A 20,423-nucleotide genomic window follows, 5' to 3' on the forward strand; every position below is an offset into this window, starting at 1 on the left:
TCTTCATCTTTGGATTCTTCCTCCAATCCCAACTGACGTCTCAAAAATTCTTTGGCTTTAAAAACGGAGTGAATTTTTTCTCTTTTGTCGTTGATTTTAAAGATGACACCCTCTGGGATCGCCCACCTGTACGAAATTCCATTGGTTTGAAGAAATGAAATTAAGTCCTTATAGCTTTTCCTCTTTTGGCGAATTTCAAATGGGATGTCTTTTAAAGTTTTAATGTTTGTATTCCCCAGTTTCAGTGGAGTTGCTGAAGTCGCTTTTAAAATAGCATCTCTGGTCTGTCTTCTTGAGAATCGGACCACAAGTTCTCCAGGCAGGCTATTTTTTTAAATATAATTGGAGTATGCCCTATAGGCAGTCTCCATCTCTTTTACTAGTTCATCCGCTGTTGAACCTATTGCTGAGGCGGTGATCTCGCTGAGAAGCTTCCTCAGATCCTCCTTTTCCGATTCAGACACTCCCTGGAATCTGAGAATCATATTGGCTTTTTCCATTTGTAGCTGTATCAGACGGTTTTCTTGGAAGTTTTGTTTTGCTTCAACTTCCCCCATTCTTTTCTTCGTTTTCTTATTTGTGGTGTCTATCTCTTTAATTCTCTCGGTCGCATGCTCCACCTTCTTCTCCGTCTCTGCCAGTTGGCGCTGCTGGGATGTGAAGTTTTGATTCAAGGAAGTCAGTTGCTGGTTAATACCATCGAGTTGCTCCACCACCGGCTTGAGCATATCCGCTAACATTTTCATGACGTCTGCTTCCTCTTCCGGTTTTGGACTCTGACTACCCGCCAGTTTCGTTTTAAACTTTCTTTGCGAGGCCGCCATTTTATACGATTGTTTACAATTCCAAACCGCTTCTCACAGGCTCAAAAAAATCGTCATCTCAATGTCAGCGCTCAAGTAAGTCTCTCAAAACAAGATCACTGCTTGTTTCCCCCCCTGCCCCTTCGTTTCGCTTATCTGTCCCTTCGCATAAGAGGCGTCCCTCTTTGTGCTCCGCTTTTTGTGGGAACAGTGAAAATATCTGCGTGGCAAGCCCGGATAATTCACTGTTCTCCTGGCTGGAAATTGGGAACCCAAAAGTATGTGTGTGCTGAGAGCACGAGTAGCATCTGCTGACTTCCTAAGCAGATGAAGTCATTTGGCCGAGAGCCCGGGAAGATAGGAAGAGTGCGTCGTTAGCATAACAACATTCTTGATGTCTGTTCTCATGGTGGAGTGATTTGATGTATAGGAGGGAGAAAGGAGTGAGTTTTTCTCTATATAAACGCTGCCCAGCCTGGCTGGGAGACACAGCTTTCTGCAGACCTGTGTCCTGTCATTCTTTTTGAACCCTCGTCAACCTTCAGCTTATTCCGCGGGGGGGGGGGGGGGGGGTAGTTCGCTTTTAAATTATTCTGCTTATTTTGAACTCACGTTCATTGTTGGTCATTTCTCTGACCTCGCTCGCAGAAATCGCTTTTCCACTCGATCTCCAGCGCTTGTCCCAGTCAAATCAGCTTGTGCCCGAGGGCCACACAGCGGCAGGACCGTCAGGGCGGAGGGAAGCCTTAATTCTCCGGCATTGAGCCGTGGAAGAGGCTGCCCCTCAAAAGCCCTCTGGCCTATCACAAAGGCTCCATGTGAGTGCTACTTGAGGTAGCACCCCTCCATACCGCTGGGGTGCAAGCCGCTCCCCCGAGGTCTTAGAGCAGCTTACAATCGCCTTCCCTTCCTCTCCCCACATCAGGCACCTTGTGAGGTCAGTGGGGCTGAGAGAGTTCTGAGAGAACTGCTTTTGAAAGAGAACAGCTCTGAGAGAACTTGTGACTGACCCGAGGCCACCCGGCCGCCGGCATGTGGAGGAGTGGGGAATCAACCCGGTCCTCCAGATTAGAGTTCTCTGCTCTGCTCCACTACACTAGGCTGGCTCTCATTTACTTCATTTATATTACACCTTTTTTCCCTTAAGGGGCTTACATCGTTCCCTTCTCTATTTTATCCTCACAAGAACCCTGCAAGTGCGTGACTGGCCCAAGGTCACCCAATGAGCTTCCATGGCAGAGGATTCAGACCTGGGCCTTCCAGATCCTAGTCTGATGCTCTAACCCCTCTTACACCACAGCCTCCCAGGGTACACTCATCCTTGTCTAGGTCTGTGGCGCTGCCGGCCAGTGCCAAGCCCCTGTGGTCAATGCTCCCTCTAAGCTGTACAGTCTTATGAGCAAAAAATCTACTTTGTGAGCTCTGGCTTTAAAGTTGTGGGTGAGCAATTTGGCTGCTGCATAAATTAGTTTGCACTGGAGCCATCCTTCCTGAGTGGAGACAAAAATGTGTGAGCTGCAGGCTAAAAAACTGTGAGCTAGCTCACACTAACTCAGCTTAGAGGGAACAGTGCCTGTGGAGTCTGCCTTTATTGCCAGAGAGGTGAGAGGGGTGGGCACACGGGAGGAGGTTTTTATGCTAGCTCCTTGTGCACCCACACACTAGACTACTTTGCCCTTGAAGCAGGGGTCATTTCCTGCGGGAGTGCACAGGAGCGGACCTCCGGCAGTAAGTAGCCCAGGGGGTGGGCACATGCAACAAGCCCCGCCCCCTGCTCCCAGCAGCCTTCAGTCGGGCCACAAGGAGCAAGAAGCAGCCAGGTAAGTTGCAGAGCGCCCCCCCCCGCCTTCAGGTACAAGCTCTCCCTCCTCTGTGAGGGCAGATCTGTGCATCCCCCCCCCATAGCTAGCAATCCAAAACAGTCCAGTGGCACCTTTAAGACCAAGTTTTATTCAGGTACAAGCTCTCCCTCCTCTGTGAGGGCAGATCTGCACATCGTTCCCCCCCCCCAATAGCTAGCAATCCAAAACAGTCCAGTGGAGCCTGAGTGGTGGGTGTTGCCATCTGACACACTTCCGGTGATGTCAGGGGGTGTGGCATATGCAAACAAGTTATGCTAATAAGTTATGCTAATGAGCTCCTGCACCTCTTTTTCTACGAAATGACCCCTGCCTTGAAGTCGTCGTCTTCTTCTCCCCCCACCTCCAGCCCCTTTTTCTTTCCCTCCCAGTGGCTCACTAAACTGTTCCTCTTTTAGAGAGTATCGCAACTAGGTATGCACTTGATTTGGGGGCACTGCTGCTTGAATTTCCTTCCCATTTCTTGGGAACGCAGGGTGCTGCCTTATATGGAGCCAGGAGGTTGACTGGTCCATCGAAGCTTCGGGCGGTCTGTCCTAACTGGCTGTACGGGCGCGTCGGTTGGAGCAATGTACAGCAGGAATCCAGCAGCACTGTAAAGACCCACAATCCTTATTTCAACAGGCTGTTGTGTGGATCACAGCCCGCTTCGCAATGAAGTGGGCTGTGACCCACGAACGCTCACGTTGAAATAAGGGTTGTTGGTCTTTATGCGGCCTACTTAGTTTATGTTTTGAGTGGCGGCAGCTCTCCGGGGACACAGGCAGAGAAAACCCTTCATTCACACCTGCTGTCCTTAACCGGTACAGAATGAGTCTATTTTAGAAGAAAGAGGGTTGATTTTTATACCTCACTTTTCTCTACCCTGAGGAGTCTCAGAGCAGCTTACAATCGCCTTCCCTTCCTTTCCCCACATCAGGCACCTTGTGAGGTCAGTGGGGCTGAGAGAGTTCTGAGAGAACTGCTCTAGAGAGAACAGCTCTGAGAGAACTGTGACTGACCCAAGGTCACCAGGTTGGCTGCATGTGAAGGAGTGGGGACCGGTTCTCCAGATTAGGGTCACGGCCCCTCAAAAAAAAAAAAAAAAGGTCTACGGGTCTGGCACCAAGGCTGACGCTAACTCAGATTCTGCACGGCTGCTCTGACTCTCTGGGCACTCTGAAGAAAAGATGGGAAGGACCATTTCGACCACTTTCTTACTAGTCTCTACTGGATTCCCTTCACCTCTGTCTTTCTCAGCACTGTTTTGTCTCCTTAGCAGAAGACGAGAAGAAGAGATTGGATTTATATCCCGCCCTTCACTACCTTCTCAGAGTGGCTTACAATCTCCTTTCCCTTCCCCTACCCACAACAGACACCCTGTGAGGTAGGTGGGGCTGAGAGAGAGCTCTTTCGAGGACTGTCTTTGACAGATCAGCTCTGAGAGAACTTGTGACTGACCCGAGGTCACACCAGCAGCTGCACGTGGAGGAGTGGGGAATCGAGCCCAGTTCTCCCAGATTAGAGTACGCTGCTCCTAACTACTACACCAAACTGGCTCTCCAAACCATGTCACATATCTCCTCCAGAACATGCACGCTCACAGCCTTCCACTAGATTTGCCCAGGTCTGAATCTGGGCCCTTTTGCATGGGAACCAACAGCTCTTCCACAGCCACGGTCTTTCTTTTGACTCCCTTCCGATGCTGCCGTTAGCACATCTTAATTGGCCGCATTAATTCAGCTACACACACACACCCAAAGCCTACATTTGTCAGCACTTGGGGAAGCAAGAAAGTGGAAGACTGATTCCCCCAAGACAGGAGACGTACAAACTTCTGCTGAGCGAAACACAAACAGCCAACTCCCTCCCCCGGGCCACACACACCCCCATTTCCATCCCGGCCTTCCCACCGCATCCCTCCTCGCGTGCTCTCACCACAGCCACAGGGGTGAGGATGACGAGGATGAAGATGTGGTGAGTGACCATCAGCCGCTCCCTCTGCAGGAAGCCCTTCACGCTGGCCAGGGAGTGCTTCTGCTGGGCCTCCCCCTTCTCTTCGCTCTTGTGCCAGTAGCAGAGGTACATGATGTACAGATCGTAGGCCATGTAAGAAACCACGATCCAGATGTACTCCTGGGCCAACCAGTGCCTGTGAGAGGAAAGGGCATGTTTTACTTATTTATTTGCTTATATTCTATTTATTTATATATTAAATTTGTTAATCGCCCAATCCCTGCAGCACAGGGCTCTGGGCGACGTACGTCATTCATAACCCCCCCCCCCCATCAAGATAAAACAATTAAAACATTAATAACCTATTTCAAACAAGAAGATGGCCATATATTAACTGGTCCTGTTTCAGATTGCCGGCCGCTTCACAGGCACGGGAGAGGAGGACAAAGCAGATATGAAAAGCAGCTGGAGCAGAAAGGGTGCCAGCTATGATGGAGACCGTCGCTGTCTTCAACCAAAGGCCTGGCGGAACAGCATCTCTGCCTTACAGGCCCTGCAGAATGGCATAAGATCCTGCAGGGCCCTGATATTATTTGGCAGAGAGTTCCACCAGGTTGGGGCCAGGACCGAAAAGGCCCTGGCCGAGGACATGGGAATGTAAAGGAGAGCTGTGCGGAAAAGGTAGGGTTTTCCCCAATTTCATTTCTGCCAATCCAAGGTGATATGTCAATGGACTCAGCGCTGCTGTGGCAGATGTCAAATACAAAATTTCACAATCCATCAGCTGTCAAATACCCAATGCTATGTGGGTGCCATCTATCCCATAATATCTGGCATTAAGCACTGCTGCATATCAGCATAAATCCAATACCAGTGGGGCGATGTAGACGAAGGATAGGGTGGCTGGATCAAACCACAATTCGGTCAGGGACCGCCCATGTGCTTCCGGGAATCTCTCACAAGGAGGAGGAGGGCAGACGCCATCATCTGTGCTCTGTCATCAGCGACTGATATTCAGGGGTAGACTGTTCCTGTGCATGGAGGCTCTATTTCACCTTAAAGTCTAACAGCCATTAATGGACCTTCATCTGCCAGCTATTGAACATCCTATGTACTTGAGAAAAAAGGCTCATGCGTCCCCCTGTCCAATATAAACTTTCTTGCCCCTAGAAAACCAAACCTCTTCCAGGCCGCAATCCTATGCATGTTTGAGAGTGAATCCCATTGAATGAAGGGTTTAGTTCTGATCAAACATGCAGAGGGTCACACCATCAGTGAATGATGATTAAAGGCACTCTGTGCATGCTCTCGATCCTTTTGTTACTAGGGTTTCTGAAAAATAGTAACCTCCTGAAAAGATGCCGGGGCTCCTGAAAACCTCTCTTTCTGAAACCAGGAACCCTCAATCTGGTTTGGGCTGGTTGTATGTAGTTAATGCCTTAGTGGTGAGGGAATACCTTTGACTTCTGAGTATGCCAAAAGGCCTCTTTGCTGTGGAAAACGAGTTCTTGAGTTAGGGTTTGGGGGAGCTGTGGATCAAATGGAAAACCGCAGTGCTCCTAACCTTAGTTTGTCTCATAAACCTTTCTTCTGACTGCTGTGTTGAAAATAATAGTGGGTTTTAGGAAGGGGGGGGAATCGCGTAGCAGGATTTCTGTTCTGTATTACAAATAGTTGCAGAAGGAGAGGTAGTATAAGTCTGGAACCTGCATAGGGATCTGTGCTTGCATGTTTTCTAATATCACTGCGAGGGGAGGGGATAGAGACAGAAACAGAATGAGTTGGCTCTGCCTACCACTGACTGCCCTTTTGGCGGGCACCACGGCACCCAGGGCACCCCGTTGGAGACCCCTGGTCTGCATGCTCAGGAAAAGGGGGATTGATTTACACTTCATAATCTTGTCACCCCGGACTCTTATCTGAGACTTTAAAAATCTGGGGGTTGGGGAGTTTAAAATGCAGCACTTCTCTTGAGTCTCTTTGTGCACATGCAGGGAGGGCTATTGAGAAACTACAGCACACTTTCCCCACTTTAGCAATGAAGCTTGCACAATCCTGAGGACGTTTAACTGACTATGACCCCACCGTGTTGAGACGCCTTGGGGATGCCTGTGCAGATCTCATGGAACTGAATGTCCCGTCATCCACAAAGCACCATCAACGGGCTGTACAAGGTAAAACGGCGACAGGTCTCTGCCCTCAAGGGACTTGCAGGGCAAATTTCAGTAGTGTGGGAAAGTGCAAGTCTGGAGTCGGAATGAATTAACTTTCCCCTTTCCCCCCTGATGCCAGAAATCGCCTCCCAGAATATCACTGGCATCACCTGTCCTCTATCAGCATAGTGGTTGGGCCAGGTGCGAGAGACCTGGGTGCAGGTCTTTTTTCTTTTCTTTTTTAATGAAGGCAGGGAATTCAGAGAATCTAATACACAGATTATTATACCTATATTCAATTGCCAATTTTAACCCAGAACTCCCCAGTCCTAAATGGACAGTCTAACTAGTATACCACGCTAGCTCTGCATATGCCATAAACATTAACATAGAAGGAAAGCTCTCCGGGGAAGCTACTTTAGATATCTTGTTGCTCCAGGATTCCATTTTGCAAATGGGAATCTAGCCAAGAGTACCTTCTGGGCATGTGCAGAATGTAGTTCCCTCACCATTAAGTAGTCACAGCCTGTTCCTAATGCTTATTAGCCAAAAAAGGCCATCTGCTGACTTTAGGAGGTGTTTTTCTCCCTTATTAAAAAGGCTGCTGAAAGAAACTTTGCTATGTCATAAGAACATAAGAGAAGCCGTATTGGAACAGGCCAATGGCCCATCCAGTCTGACACTGTGTGTCACAGAGTGGCGAAAACCTGGGTGCCATCAGGAAGCCCACCAGCAGGGCCAGAGCTCCAGAAGCCCTCCTGCTGTTGCCCCCGAGCACCGAGAATACAGAGCATCACTGCCCAAGACAGAGTGTTCCATTTATAGATAAAAAGATAAAGGTTTCCCTTACTCGAAAGCCAGTTGAATCTGACTCTCAGGGGCAGTGCTCGTCTCCTTTTCCAAGCCGAAGAGCCAGCGCTCTCCAAAGACTTTTCCATAGTCATGTGGCCAGCATGACTAAACGCCAAGGATCATGGAATGCTGTTACCTTCCCACCAAAGCAGTACCTATTTATCTACGTGCAATTTCTTGCTTTCGAACTGCTAGGTTGGCAGGAGCTGGGACCAGAGACAGGAGCAGCACTAGGGTCTCAAACTACTGAGCTACCAGCCTTCCGGTCCACAACTCAGCATCATAACCTCTGAGCCACCGCGGCCCCATGCCCCATTTATACCTCGTGGCTAATAGCCACTGATGGACCTCTGCTCCATATGTTTATCCAGTCCCCTCTTGAAGCTGGTTAACATTTGTAATGAGCCATTTAAAAGAAAGCTTATCCTTTGAATCTCAGACGTTTCATCTAACTTCCTTATCCAATGGATGATATATTTCTCTCTCTGTTTATTGTACAGAGGGCAATATAACATTACATGAAATAATGGCTCTACTTGATTTGTATCATATTTACATGAGCGATTAGTAACTGCTGCTTTATGTACTGTCCTGCCATTTCTGCTATCAGAAGGGCACTGCAGCGTGCCAGTGTAAAGGTTCTTCCATGTTTATGCATTAGGAAATAAAAATGTTTCAAAAGAGTAAAAGAGCACGGAAAGGGGTCGCCATGACCCACACCTGTTTATCTGAGGTTGACCACTTATTTTACCAGCTGTGTGTGCATAGCTAAATGGGGATTGTTGGAAGGCAGTGTTGGGGGGGGGGGGGGACAGACTAGAGAAGGGGGTGGACAGCTAAGGAAGAAAAGGAGGGGGCTGGATGTGGGTGGGAGAAATAGATAGGACAAGGTTATGGCATGGAATGGGTGTCCGGGCAGTGGAGGAAAGAGACGGTGAAAAGTGTTTCTATTCATGGCAGGGACTTTACGGGGGCATGTTTAATCATTGGGGTTATGTGGAAAGGAGCTGGAGAAAAGTAGGGGGTCTTTGGGGAGAAAGATGGACAGCGGGATTCCCAATGGCAAAGAGATAAGGACTTTCTACTCCGCAGCCCTTCCTTGGAATAAAGCGCTCCACCTGCGTCAGCCACAACAGCAACAACTGCCACAACCACAACAGAACCCCGCCCTGCTCACCAGCCTCCACTCAGCAGCCGTCAGACATATGAAGAAGAAGATATGGGATTTATACCCCGCCCTTCACTCCCCAGAGGAGTCTCAGAGTGGCTTACAAACTCCTTTCCCTTCCCCTCCCCACAACAGACACCCTGTGAGGTAGGTGGGGCTGAGAGAGCTCTGACAGAAACTGCTCTATTTCAAGGAAAGCTCTTATCAGAACTACGGCTTACCCAAGGTCATCCAGCCAGGTGCATGTGGAGAAGTGGGGAATCAAACCTGGTTCTCCCAGATTAGAGTCCGCGCACTTAACCACTACACCGAACTGACACCGTCTCGACTCCCACCCTGAGCATGACTCCTGCCATCTGCCAGGCAGGATGACACCGTCTCGACTCCCACCCTGAGCATGACTCCTGCCATCTGCCAGGCAGGATGGTCACAGCGTTCCCTGCCCTCGACAACGAAAGGGAAAGGAAGCCGTACGACTCTAATAGGGCTGAACCCTGAAGAAAGGGCTGCTGGGAGAACTTCAGAGCCCCCAGGGAACCATACGGTGTTGTTCCCCATACACAATGCATGCTTCGTTCTCTGAGCCGTGTACAAAGTGCCCTCTCACCTCTACAGCTAATTCCTTTCCAAGGAGCCTGCCCTGGCTTGCTTCCTGGGCAAAGTGTCTTTGCGTGCAACACAAAGAGGGGCACAACAGGCAGTGTTGTGTAGAGGCTAGAGCTTCCGAGGTCACGCTCTGCCCTCAACCTCACTGGGTGGCTCTAGGCTAGTCTCTCTTGGCAGCCTACTTCACAGGGTGGTTGTTGTGAGGACGAAACAGGGGCCGGCGAGAAAACTATGCGTGCCACCCCGGAGGTTCTTGGGAGAAAGGGTGGGGCAAAACGGGCAGATAAAAGCTTCCTGAAGGCACAGACAAAACAAGGAGGAGTTTGTAAGGCTTGCCTCCTCCGTCCTTGCCAGACTAGCAAAGCAGCGGTGATGGCATCACTGAAATGTCTGAACACTAGCAGAAGCCTGTTGCAATCACCCCTCCAGGCAACACGTCTTGAAGAGCGCTGGCTGCCCGTCACTTGGGGCAAAAGGAAAGGGACCCAACTATATGGGGGAGAAGCAGCCAGTAAACAAGAGACGCTGGAGAGCCGGCCAGAACAATGGAGATAAGTTTTCTGCAGCCGTGAGCAACACACTTCCTTGATGGTATCGGGACTGCATGAGGGACAGACCCGCTGGGGATCCTGAACCAGGAACTTCACAGTCTCAAGCTGCTGACTGCTCCAGCCAAGCTACTGAGATCAGGACTGCTCAGTGCGTCTCCAAACCTGCCTCGGGGTGCAGAAGGAAATGGGACAGCAGACCTCAGGCAGGCAGGCAGGCAGAGTGGGGTGTTGGGATTGGACAGCGGTAGGGTAAAGCGCCGTCAAGTCGCAGCTGACAAGGGGACTCCATAGGAAGAAGAAGAAGAGACTGGATTTATGCCCCGCCCTTCACTACCCCGAGGACTCTCAGAGCGGCTGACAATCCCCTTCCCCTCCCCCTCCCCACCACAGACACCCTGTGAGGTGGGTGGGGCTGAGAGAGCTCTCTCGAGGACTGCTCTTGAGAGAACAGCTCTGAAAGAACTGTATGACTGACCCAAGGTCACGCCAGCCAGCTGCCTGTGGAGGAATGGGGGATCCAAGCCAGTTCTCCCAGATTAGACTCCGCCGCTCTTAACCACGACACCGAACGGGCTCTCTAGGGTTCTCAAGGCAAGCGACGTTCAGAGGTGGTTAGCCGTTGCCTGCCTCTGCTTAAAAAGTCTGGCAGTCCATGGTGGCCTCCCATCCAAGGACTAGCCAGGGCTGACCCTGCTTAGCTTCTGAGATCTGACCAGGTCAGGGGGCTGGACAGGCCCCGGTACAAACACGAACAGAGCCTTCCCGATCGGGGTATTTACTGACACTCCCAAAGGCACTTCTCCTTCCACAATGGAACCATCTCCCCTTTAGTAATAAGACCGGGTGCCATTAAGGGATTCTCAGTTGGCCTCCGCTGGGTTCAGGGGTCCCGTTGACAGAGCCTCGGCCCAGAAATCCTGCAGCCCAAGACTCGGACCAGGGCCTTCGGTCGGGCGGCAGAGTGAGGGAGCTCCAGCGACTGCCTTGCCTTGACACGCTCCACACCTGGCTACAGGGACAGCCACCCAGAGCTGATTAGGCCTTCTGTGAGTTCAGAGCTGAGGGGAGAAGGGCCAGTCTGCCCTGGGACCCCAGCACGGGGGAAGGGGGAGGTCACTCTTTTGTTATTTTCCCCAATCAGAAATGCCCCCTCCTTGCGGCTTTGAAAAATGGGGGGGGGGAAGGGCCCCAGACACACACACACAAGTGCCACAATCCCAATCCAGCCGGATAGACTGCATGCCCATTCTCCCAGCCCCGGAACTCCAAGACTGCATACTCTTTGAGCCTGATTCCGATCTTACCATCCTCTCAGTCAGTGGCATGCCAGCAGGAGCCCCAATCCTACGCCGGCGGCCTTGGGAATCGTGTCCCTTGGAATTCAGCCGCAGGGCTAGTTCTTCAGCGAGAGTACAGAGAGGGCCGCAGCTGGTGCTCTGTGCCTCGTCTCTGGGTGAAAGTCCTTCCCGCACCCCTGCCTTGGCTTTATACGGCTCGCTTTGTTTTCCTCACCTGTCGTGCACCACGTCCTTGCAGCTAAAGATGACGACGAGGCCTGAGAGTGTTGCCATCATGGCTTGGATGGAGGAAACCAGCCTGTGGGGAAAAGCAGCCAAAAAAAAAAAAAAACTACCTTTAGGGAAGCGATTCACACCTGCCTTCCTGCTCCCTGCCACAAAAACAAAACCCCTTTGTGCCTAAGCTTAGTGACACAGCATCAATGAGTAAATATTGACTGCAGCACTAAGAAGCTAACCGATTTCATTTCCATCCTGCTCCTCCGGTAGGGGTGGATGGTGTTTGCACTGTCCCATTGTTCTGCAAGAAGCTGGGCCACGTCTACACATCTTTGGATATTGCATTATCATTGCACAATAACCATCTTTGGCCACTGGATTGTCCATTGTAGACCAAACAGTCCAGTTGCAAATGTTCATGCAATAGCCATCGCTGGCCACTGGATTGTCCTTTGCAGGCCAAACAGTCCAGTTTGCACAATAGTCATTGCTGGCTACTAGATCGTCCTTTGCAGACCAAACAGTCAAGTTGAAAATGATTGCACAGTAGCTTTTGCTGGCCACTGGATTGTCCTTTTCAGGCCAAACAGTCCAGTTGCAAATGATTGCACAATAGTCATTGCTGGCTACTGGATTGTCCTTTGCAGACCAAACAGTCCAGTTGCAAATGTTTGTGCAATAGCCATTGCTGGCCACGGGATTGTCCTTTGCAGACCAAACAGTCCAGTTGCAAATGATTGCACAATAGTCACAAGTATGTGGATGCATCCCTGGAAGATATTCCCTCCCGCCTCTGAACAGCTGAGGACCACCAGAAAATGGCGAGCAAATAAGGGCTCAAGGATTCACATGGACACACACTGCCTTATACTGAATCAGCCCCTCTGTCCATCAAAGTCAGTATTATCTACTCAGAACTGGCAGCAGCTCTCCAGGGTCTCAGGCAGAAGAGGTCTTTCATGTCACCTGCTGCCTGGTCCTTTCAACTGGGGATGCCGGTGATTGAACCTGGAACCTTCTGCATGCCAAGCAAATGCTCTACCACTGAGCCACAGCCCGTCCCCTAAAGCAGGGCTTTCATACATGAATATGCATGAACCTGCCTTATACTGAGTCAGGCCTTCGCTCCATCAAAGTCAGCATTGTCTACTCAGACTGGCAGCGGCTCTCTGGGGTCTCAGGCAGAGGTCTTTCCCATCACCTGCTGTCTAGTCCTTTCAACTGGGGATGCTGGGGATTGAACCTGGGAACTTCTGCATGCCAAGGGGATGCTCTATCACTGAGCCACAGCCCGTCCCCTAAAACAGGGCTTTCATACATTGAACACACATGAACCTGCCTTATACTGAATCAGACCCTTGCTCCATCAAAGTCAGCATTGCCTACTCAGTCTGGCAGCCGCTCTCCCAGAGGTCTTTTACACTGCCTCCTCCTTTTAACTGGAGACGCAGCTGGGAATTGAACCTGGAACCTTCTGCATGCCAAGGCGATGCTCTGCCACTGAGCCGCAGCCCCTCCACACAAGAAAGAAACAGAATGAAAGCGGGGAATTCAGAGTTGAAGGAGGCAGTAAAACGCAACAGCAAGCATCCCTATCTGAAAACCAACCGTCTAAGCAGGCATCAAAACAAGGCCACAAGAATGCCCAGAGATGCCTTTTTTGGCATCACTGCCCCTCGATTCTGGAATTCCCTCCCCCCAGAGAGTCGCCAGAGCCTGACCCTGGGCATCCTGACATTTCTCACCACCACCAAAACCAAGGATGAACCTCCAGGGGCAGGAAGGGCAAGGAGAGGTTTCAGCAATGTAATTAAGGGGGTGTCGTTTTTGCTGCCACCCTTTTTCTTTCAGGTACATACACACAAACCACATACCCACCATAGTAGATTCCGGTGGGCAGCCGTGTGGGTCTGAAGCCACAGAACAAAATCTGAGTCCAGCGACACCTTTAAGACCAACAAAGTTTAATTCCGAGTATAAGCTTTTGCGTGCATGCACCCTTCTTCGGATATCTGAAGCAATGTGCACGCACGCAAAAACTTATACCCAGAATTAAACTTTGCTTGTTTTAAAAGTACCACTGGACTCAAACACCCCGTAGTAGTTTGAATAAGAGAGAGCACCCACAGCCTTACCCGCCAACCTGTTAAAAGGCAAATTGGCAAGGTCGTCGTGTTCAGATAACAAGGCAAATATTCTTAAATCAATAAAGCCTGCTTGCCTTCTGTTATTCATTCATTCCCTTGCCAGAGTATTTGTACTTTGAGTTCGGGTCTCTCTTCGTTTCTCCATTTGTTTGGCCCGGTGTCTTTGGAAAGACTGGGAGAGCTGGCTAGCTGTCTGGGTAGTATGGACAGAAGGGGGGGGGTGGTATTCTCACAAGGGCTGCTGGCCGTGTGTTCTCCCAGCACTTTGGAAACAACAACAAGAAACCACCGTGGCTCACGGGAATGAGCTGTGGTGCCACTTGGAGAGGGCACAATGTGGGCATAAAGGGAACAGGAAGTCCAGGGGCTTTTCGCCTCATCGTGCACGGAGGTTTGCTGCCTTTGATTTTAAGCATGCATCTAAAAATGCAGCATGCAGCACGGACCGCATTTCTGGCTCGTTCACTGTTTTGAGGTATTTTAGCCCGTTTCTCACATTGTAGCTGTCAGGAAGGGCACTGGCTTGAAAGGCTTCAGAAAGCCAGGGTAGACGTGAGGCCTGTTGTTAGACTCTCCCAGGTTGCTGGATTTGTTTTCTCTTAAGGCTTGGGAAGCGGCCACAGCTCAGGGACAGAGCATCTGCTTTGCATGCAAAAAAATCCCAGGTTCAATTCCCAGCATGTCCAGCTCTTGTGTTTTTGTTTTTTTTAAATAGCGTATGGGTTATATTTTTTTACTATATTTCCGCCCCCTCCCCTTTTCTTTGTTGCTCAAAGTGGTTTACAATACAAGCAAACAGATTAAGAACAAACTGGGAACCTGACATGCATTTAAATACCAATATGAATCACAATTGGGAATTAAGATTGCTGGGGAAAAGATCAATAACCTCAGATATGCAGACGATACCACTCTAATGGCAGAAAGTGAAGAGGATTTAAAGACCCTCTTGCTCAGGGTAAAAGAGGAGAGCGCAAAAGTGGGCTTGAAGCTCAACATCAAAAAAACTAAGATCATGGCATCCGGCCCCATCACTCCTTGGCAAATAGAAGGGGAAGTCGTGGAAGTGGTGACAGACTTCACGTTCCTGGGATCCCAGATCACCGCAGACTGTGACAGCAGCCATGAAATTAAAAGACGCCTTCTCCTTGGGAGGAAAGCGATGGCGAACCTAAACAGCATGATAAAAAGTAGAGACATCACCCTGCCAACAAAAGTCCGCATGGTCAAAGCAATGGTATTCCCAGTAGTCATGTATGGCTGTGAGAGTTGGACTATAAGGAAGGCCGAGCGCCGAAGAATAGATTCTTTTGAACTATGGTGCTGGAGAAGACTCTTGAGAGTCCCTTGGACTGCAAGAAGATCAAATCAGTCAATCCTAAAAGAAATCAACCCTGACTGTTCCCTGGAAGGCCAAATAATGAAACTGAAGCTCAAATACTTTGGCCACCAAAGGAGAAGGGAGCACTCACTGGAGAAGACCCTGATGCTGGGAAAGATTGAAGGCCAAAGAAGATGGGGACGGCAAAGGATGAGATGGCTAGACAGCATTATCGATGCAACGAACATGAAATTGAGCAAACTTCAGAGGACAGCGGAAGACAGGAAAGCCTGGCGGCAGCTACTCCATGGGGTCGCGAAGAGTCGGACTTGACTGTGCGGCTGAACAACAACATAAGAAATAACTACTAAAACTATTAGGAAACAGCCTGACTTAAGAAGACCGCCTAGCTCTGACCGTCTCAACTGGGTGAGAGAGGAGGCACCCCTGACTGCAACTAGCAGCCAGTTCCCTAAGGACAAGGCCACCACAGACAATATTTTTCCCTGGTAGTCAGGAGGGAAGACAGCAGACCTGGCTGTGAGGATCTTAAGGATCATCTGGGCTCTATGGCCGACAGGCAGTCCTTCAAGAATGTGGTATTCGACTGTAAACACCAAAACCAGCACCTTGAATTGGATCCAGATACCACTGCCATACAGATGGCCTAGCTAACACCCTTTCATAGGCAAGCTGCTGCATTCTGGACCAACAGCAACTTCCAATTCATCTTCAGGGGCAGCCCCACGTAACAGCACATTACAGTAGTCTAGTCTCAAGGTCACAGTAGCGTGGACCAAGGTTGTCAGATCAGCTGTGTCCAAAAACGGGTGGATATCCCTGTCTGGAGTTAAGCGAAAGGCAGTCCTGGCCACAACACTGACCTGCTACTCTACAGACAAGTTGTGGTCCAAGACTGGACAGACCTCCACCCTGGAGAGACACTGGTCGGAGAGAGCAGACAATACCGACTGGGATAGGCCAAGAGCCTGATTCAGAATAAGGCGGCTTCATCCAATTGTTATGTGATCAAGGCAGAAGGCAGTCCCATGGAAACCTGCTTTTTGGACAGGCCCAGGGGTTTCTCTGCTGAACTCTGCACCGTTTTCCAGGATTCAAATACTCCCCTCCCCAGAGCTGTTATTTGCCCCATGATGGGAAATTCCTCCAGTGGGGCAAATACCAGTTGTGGGGGAGGGGACAGAGATGGGGAAAACACCAACAGCATGGGAGAGAAGGGTTAAATTGGCCTCTGCCCCCTGGCACCCCCCAGCCCTAGTCCAATCTCCCCCCATTCCCACCCCAGTTGCCTTGAACCTTTCAAAACACCAGAAGAGATCACAGCTGATCTCCCAAAGCACTGGATTACAGATCTGTTTGTCGGAAACACTCATCTCTCGTCTCTCCACCTCCACAGACTTCCACAAAATCAGAACAGCAAAACAAGAGTCACCTAAAAACAGCAATAAATTGATAAACAGTGGCCAAAAAAGCAGTATTTGTTTTATTTATTTTAATTTAATTCATTTATATCCTGCCTCCCTCCCCAACGGGGGACCCAAAGCAGCTTACATCATTCTCCTCCATTTTATCGTCACAACAATCCTGTGAGGTAGGCGACTCCAATAAAACTTTTTAGAAGCCACACAAACAGAGTAGAATCATAGAATCACAAAGCTGGAAGGGGCCATACAGTCCCTGCTGTCCAACCCCCTGCTGAATACAGGATCAGCCTGGAGCATCCCTGACCAGTGTTTGTCCAGCCGCTGCTTAAAGACTGCCAGTGAGGGGGAGCTCACCACCTCCCCAGGCAGCCAATTCCACTGTTGAACAACTCTTACTGTAAAAAAGTTTTTCCTAATACCCAGCCGGGGCCTTCCCGCCCTTAATTTCAACCCATTATTGCGAGTCTTCTCCTCTGCTGCCGACAGGAGCAGCTCCCTGCCCTCCTCTAAGTGGCAGCCCTTCAGATACTTAAAAGAGAGCAATCCTGTCCCCCTCTCAACCTCCTCTTCTCCAGACTGAACCTTCCCAAGTCCCTCAGCCTTTCCTCACAGGGCTTGGTCTCCGGGGGCCCCATCATCCCCGTCGCTCTCCTCTGCACCCGCTCCATTCCGTCCACATCCTTTCTTTTCTTTCTTTTTTAAAAAACTTTTATTTATATATTATTCTACACAAATGTCATTAACCAAAATACAGTAACATAGAGGTGCATCTCCACAACATTCAAAAACCACATCGGAATCAATGAGAATCTTAACAATTCAATTAGAAGATCATCCTTTCTGAAGTGAGGCCTCCAGAACTGCACACAGCACTCCAGGTGCGGCCTGACCAATGCAGTATACAGCAGGACTAGCCCAGGTCTCACAGGTGGAGGGGAAATAACCTCTCCAAAACACTCAGCCAAAGGTCAGAAGGAATAGTGGTGGCTGGCCCTGAATTTGACCCTGGCTCCTTCGACACTTCAGTGCAGCTCTCCTGAACGGCATGCAGCCTGCTGAAAGGTCAGGAGGTCTGCCTGGGCTCCGACTCCTCAAGGGATCAATCACTCCAGGAGCTGCCAGGAACCAAATGCCTGTGCTGGGGGGGGGGGGGGTGGGGGGATTGGAATTGGCATTTGCCTTTTTGGGGTGGTCTCAACAGCCACTTCAAAGCCTGCTGCAGGAATCTCATTTCACTCGACATGTTTTTGCACTCTTGGAAAACCGTCCCAGAGGTCTCGGAGAGTTAATCCACCTTCAAACAGCCAGAGCAAAAATGGGCAACAGTGCTTGTCACCGAAACTGAAGCGCAAGACAGTCCAGAGACAATTCTTCTTCTCCTCTTGCACGAAGGACAGGTCACAGAGAGAGAAGCTGAAGCCGGCGATTCTCACAATACCTGGGCCCGTTTGCAAGCAGCCAGATAGAAATGAATAAAAGTCCCAAACAGCTCTGATAAACGTAAAACATCCACTTAGCCAGGAGCTCATGGGATGTGTCTCTGGATGAGTTACTGCTCTGGCCTGCCCTTTCAACCAGCCTGCTGGACCACCTCTGCATCAGGTGTGCACCAGCTCGGTCAACTGCTCCCCACGCAGAAATGCATCACCTGCCTTCAGAGGAGGGCGGCTGTTGTATATCTGCATTAGTCACTGTTCTGAGCTCACCTCCTTCCAATCACAAAGCAATTCCCCATCTATTCTACTCTAGCCTTTTTTTTTTTTGCTGGAGAGTTCTCAGAGGGGAGGGGGAGTCACCAATCATGAGTTTGAGAATTCCGTCTTTAAATGAAGCTCTAGTAGAACTCCCATGCGGGCTCAGAGTCAGACTGAGGTGGCTCTGCAGGAACCTCTGTGGGAACCAGAAGCACAGTGCCGTGCCAAGTCTGGAAGCCATACCCTTTGTTCTACCACACGATGCAAGAGACCTAGCAGTGGCTCCTCCATTGAGGACAGAGAAGCATTCTGCACATGTTCAGGGGCACCTTTTTATGTTGTCCACAATAGGTGATTCAAATCAGGCTTCAGAGGACTTTCCAAGGAATACCGGGGTCATGATGCCAGTTCAGTGTAGTGGTTAAGAGCACAGACTCTAATCTGGGAGGAGAAGAAAAAGAATAATAAGAAGAGTTTGGATTTATACCCTGCCCTTCACTACCCAAAGGTGCCTCAGAGTGCCTTACTATCTCCTTTCCCTTCCCCTCCCCACAACAGACACCCTCTGAGAGAACTACGGCTTGCCCAAGGTCATCCAGCCAGGTGCAAATGGAGGAGTGGGGAATCAAACCCGGTTCTCCCAGATTAGAGTCCGCGCACTTAACCACTACACCAAACTGGCTCTTTGATTCCCCACTGCTCCACATGCAGCTACTGGCGTGACCATGGGTCAGTCATAAGTTCTCTCAGAGCTGTCCTCTCAAGGGCAGTTCTCGAGAGAGGGAAGGGAAAGGAGTTTGTAAACCGTTCTGAGACTCCTTCAGGTAGTGAAGGGTGGGGTATAAATCCAATCTCTTCTTCATCATCATCATCTGAACATCTCACACCTTGGAAACTGTACAAGGTTGCCACAAGTGACCCTGTTCCTCTTCCAAGAAGCCCAGAGTGGCATACCATTCCTCATTTTATCCCCATGACAACCCTGTGAGGACCAGACGGAGGAATGCCCTACGCCACCCTGGAGTCATTCAGAATTTTAAAAGGGTGTGCCCTCCCACATGTGCTCACAATGCAGGGAAGTCTCCCACTGGACTCCCTCTCAGCCAAATAGTTTTCATGCCATTCTTCCTCCAAGTCGAGAGAAGCATATCGGAGTCCTCCCTCGTGAATTTTATTTTCATAACAACCCCACAGGCCTACAATTTGCTCTGGCAACAATTCCCACGCAACTGTGCAGCATCCAGCGTGACTGTCCTTTCTCTGTGCCGCTAAAAGCTTTGTGTACCCCATCTCTTGTGAACAGCTGTGCATACAGTCAGCTGAGCTAGTATAGTGGTGAGACTAGTCTCTGGGAGACCAGGGGTCAAATCCCCACTCCTGCCATGGAAGCTCGCTGGGTGACCTTGGGCCAGTCACGCTCTCAGCTTAGCCTACCTCACAGGGTTGTTGTGTAGGGATGAAATGGAGGAGAGGAGAACGATGTAAGCTGCTTTGGGTCTCCATTGAGGAGAAAGGCGGGGTAGAAATTAATTTAATAATCATAATAACAGTTGGAGCGCCTCTGGGAGAAGGTTACCATGGTGCCAGTTGTCACTGGAGCTTTTGGAGCAGTGCCTAAAAGCCTCAAGAAACACCTGGACATTTTGGGCATTGAGCAAATAACACCAGCTCAGCTCCAGAAGCCACAGTGTTGCTTGGGAACAGCAAGACTCATGCGAAGATGCATCTGGAATTCCCGAACTGCAGAACACCCTCTACCAGTCAAATACCTGACCGTAACTGGGTGGCGACTCATCATCATAATAATTGTATTGCCTGAGCCAGGAACACCATTGCTTCAGCTACGAGCCCATCAGGCGCCCTGAGGCACGCCAAGAACCTTTTCAGCCTCCGCTCCTCTCGCCACCAAACTCTGCGCCACCAGCCGACCTCACAGGGCTGTTGGTCGCACGCACGTGTGTAAACCCCGGCAGCCCCGAATATCTAAACCATGGCTCGCCTGGCTCACGGCCAGAGCAACGCTCCGACGCGCTCCGCAGGTGACTTCTCGGGCCCGCCCCTCCCCTGCCCAAAAAAACCTGCGGCGTGGGAAGCGCCCCCCCCCTCGGAGCCATTCATTCGCCCGCCGGCAAAGGGGCCAGGGGAAGAAGCCAAACGCGCGCCCTGGGAGTCCCGGCGCCAACCCTCCGACCTTTCAATCCGGATCGGAGCCTTCCCCCTGCACGGAAACGGTCCGGATTGGTGCCCCCCTCCGCCCCTTCTGCAGACTCCCCGGAGATGAGGACCGGCGCCGGCCGAAGAACTCTGCAGAACTCGCAGGCCTGCGCGGCGGGCGGCGGGAGCAGCCAGGGGTCCCGCTCCGCTCCGCGCCC

The 20,423-nt window shown here is 50.5% G+C and overlaps 1 protein-coding gene across 1 annotated transcript in view; it reads right to left on the minus strand.

Annotated features, from left to right (window-relative positions):
* FAM57A (family with sequence similarity 57 member A) overlaps positions 1-20,423 on the minus strand; it is a 74,100-nt gene that overhangs the window by 6,341 nt on the left and 47,336 nt on the right. The window contains exons 2-4 of the mRNA XM_015427411.1: positions 13,580-13,587; positions 11,440-11,523; positions 4,580-4,793 (exon numbers count right to left, since the gene is read on the minus strand). Coding sequence (XP_015282897.1) covers positions 4,580-4,793; positions 11,440-11,523; positions 13,580-13,587 — 306 coding nt within the window. The remainder of the gene's footprint in view (positions 1-4,579; positions 4,794-11,439; positions 11,524-13,579; positions 13,588-20,423) is intronic.

Source organism: Gekko japonicus, unplaced genomic scaffold (genome assembly GCF_001447785.1).
Source record: "Gekko japonicus isolate JY-2015 unplaced genomic scaffold, Gekko_japonicus_V1.1 scaffold2353, whole genome shotgun sequence".
NCBI classification, from domain to species: domain Eukaryota; kingdom Metazoa; phylum Chordata; class Lepidosauria; order Squamata; family Gekkonidae; genus Gekko; species Gekko japonicus.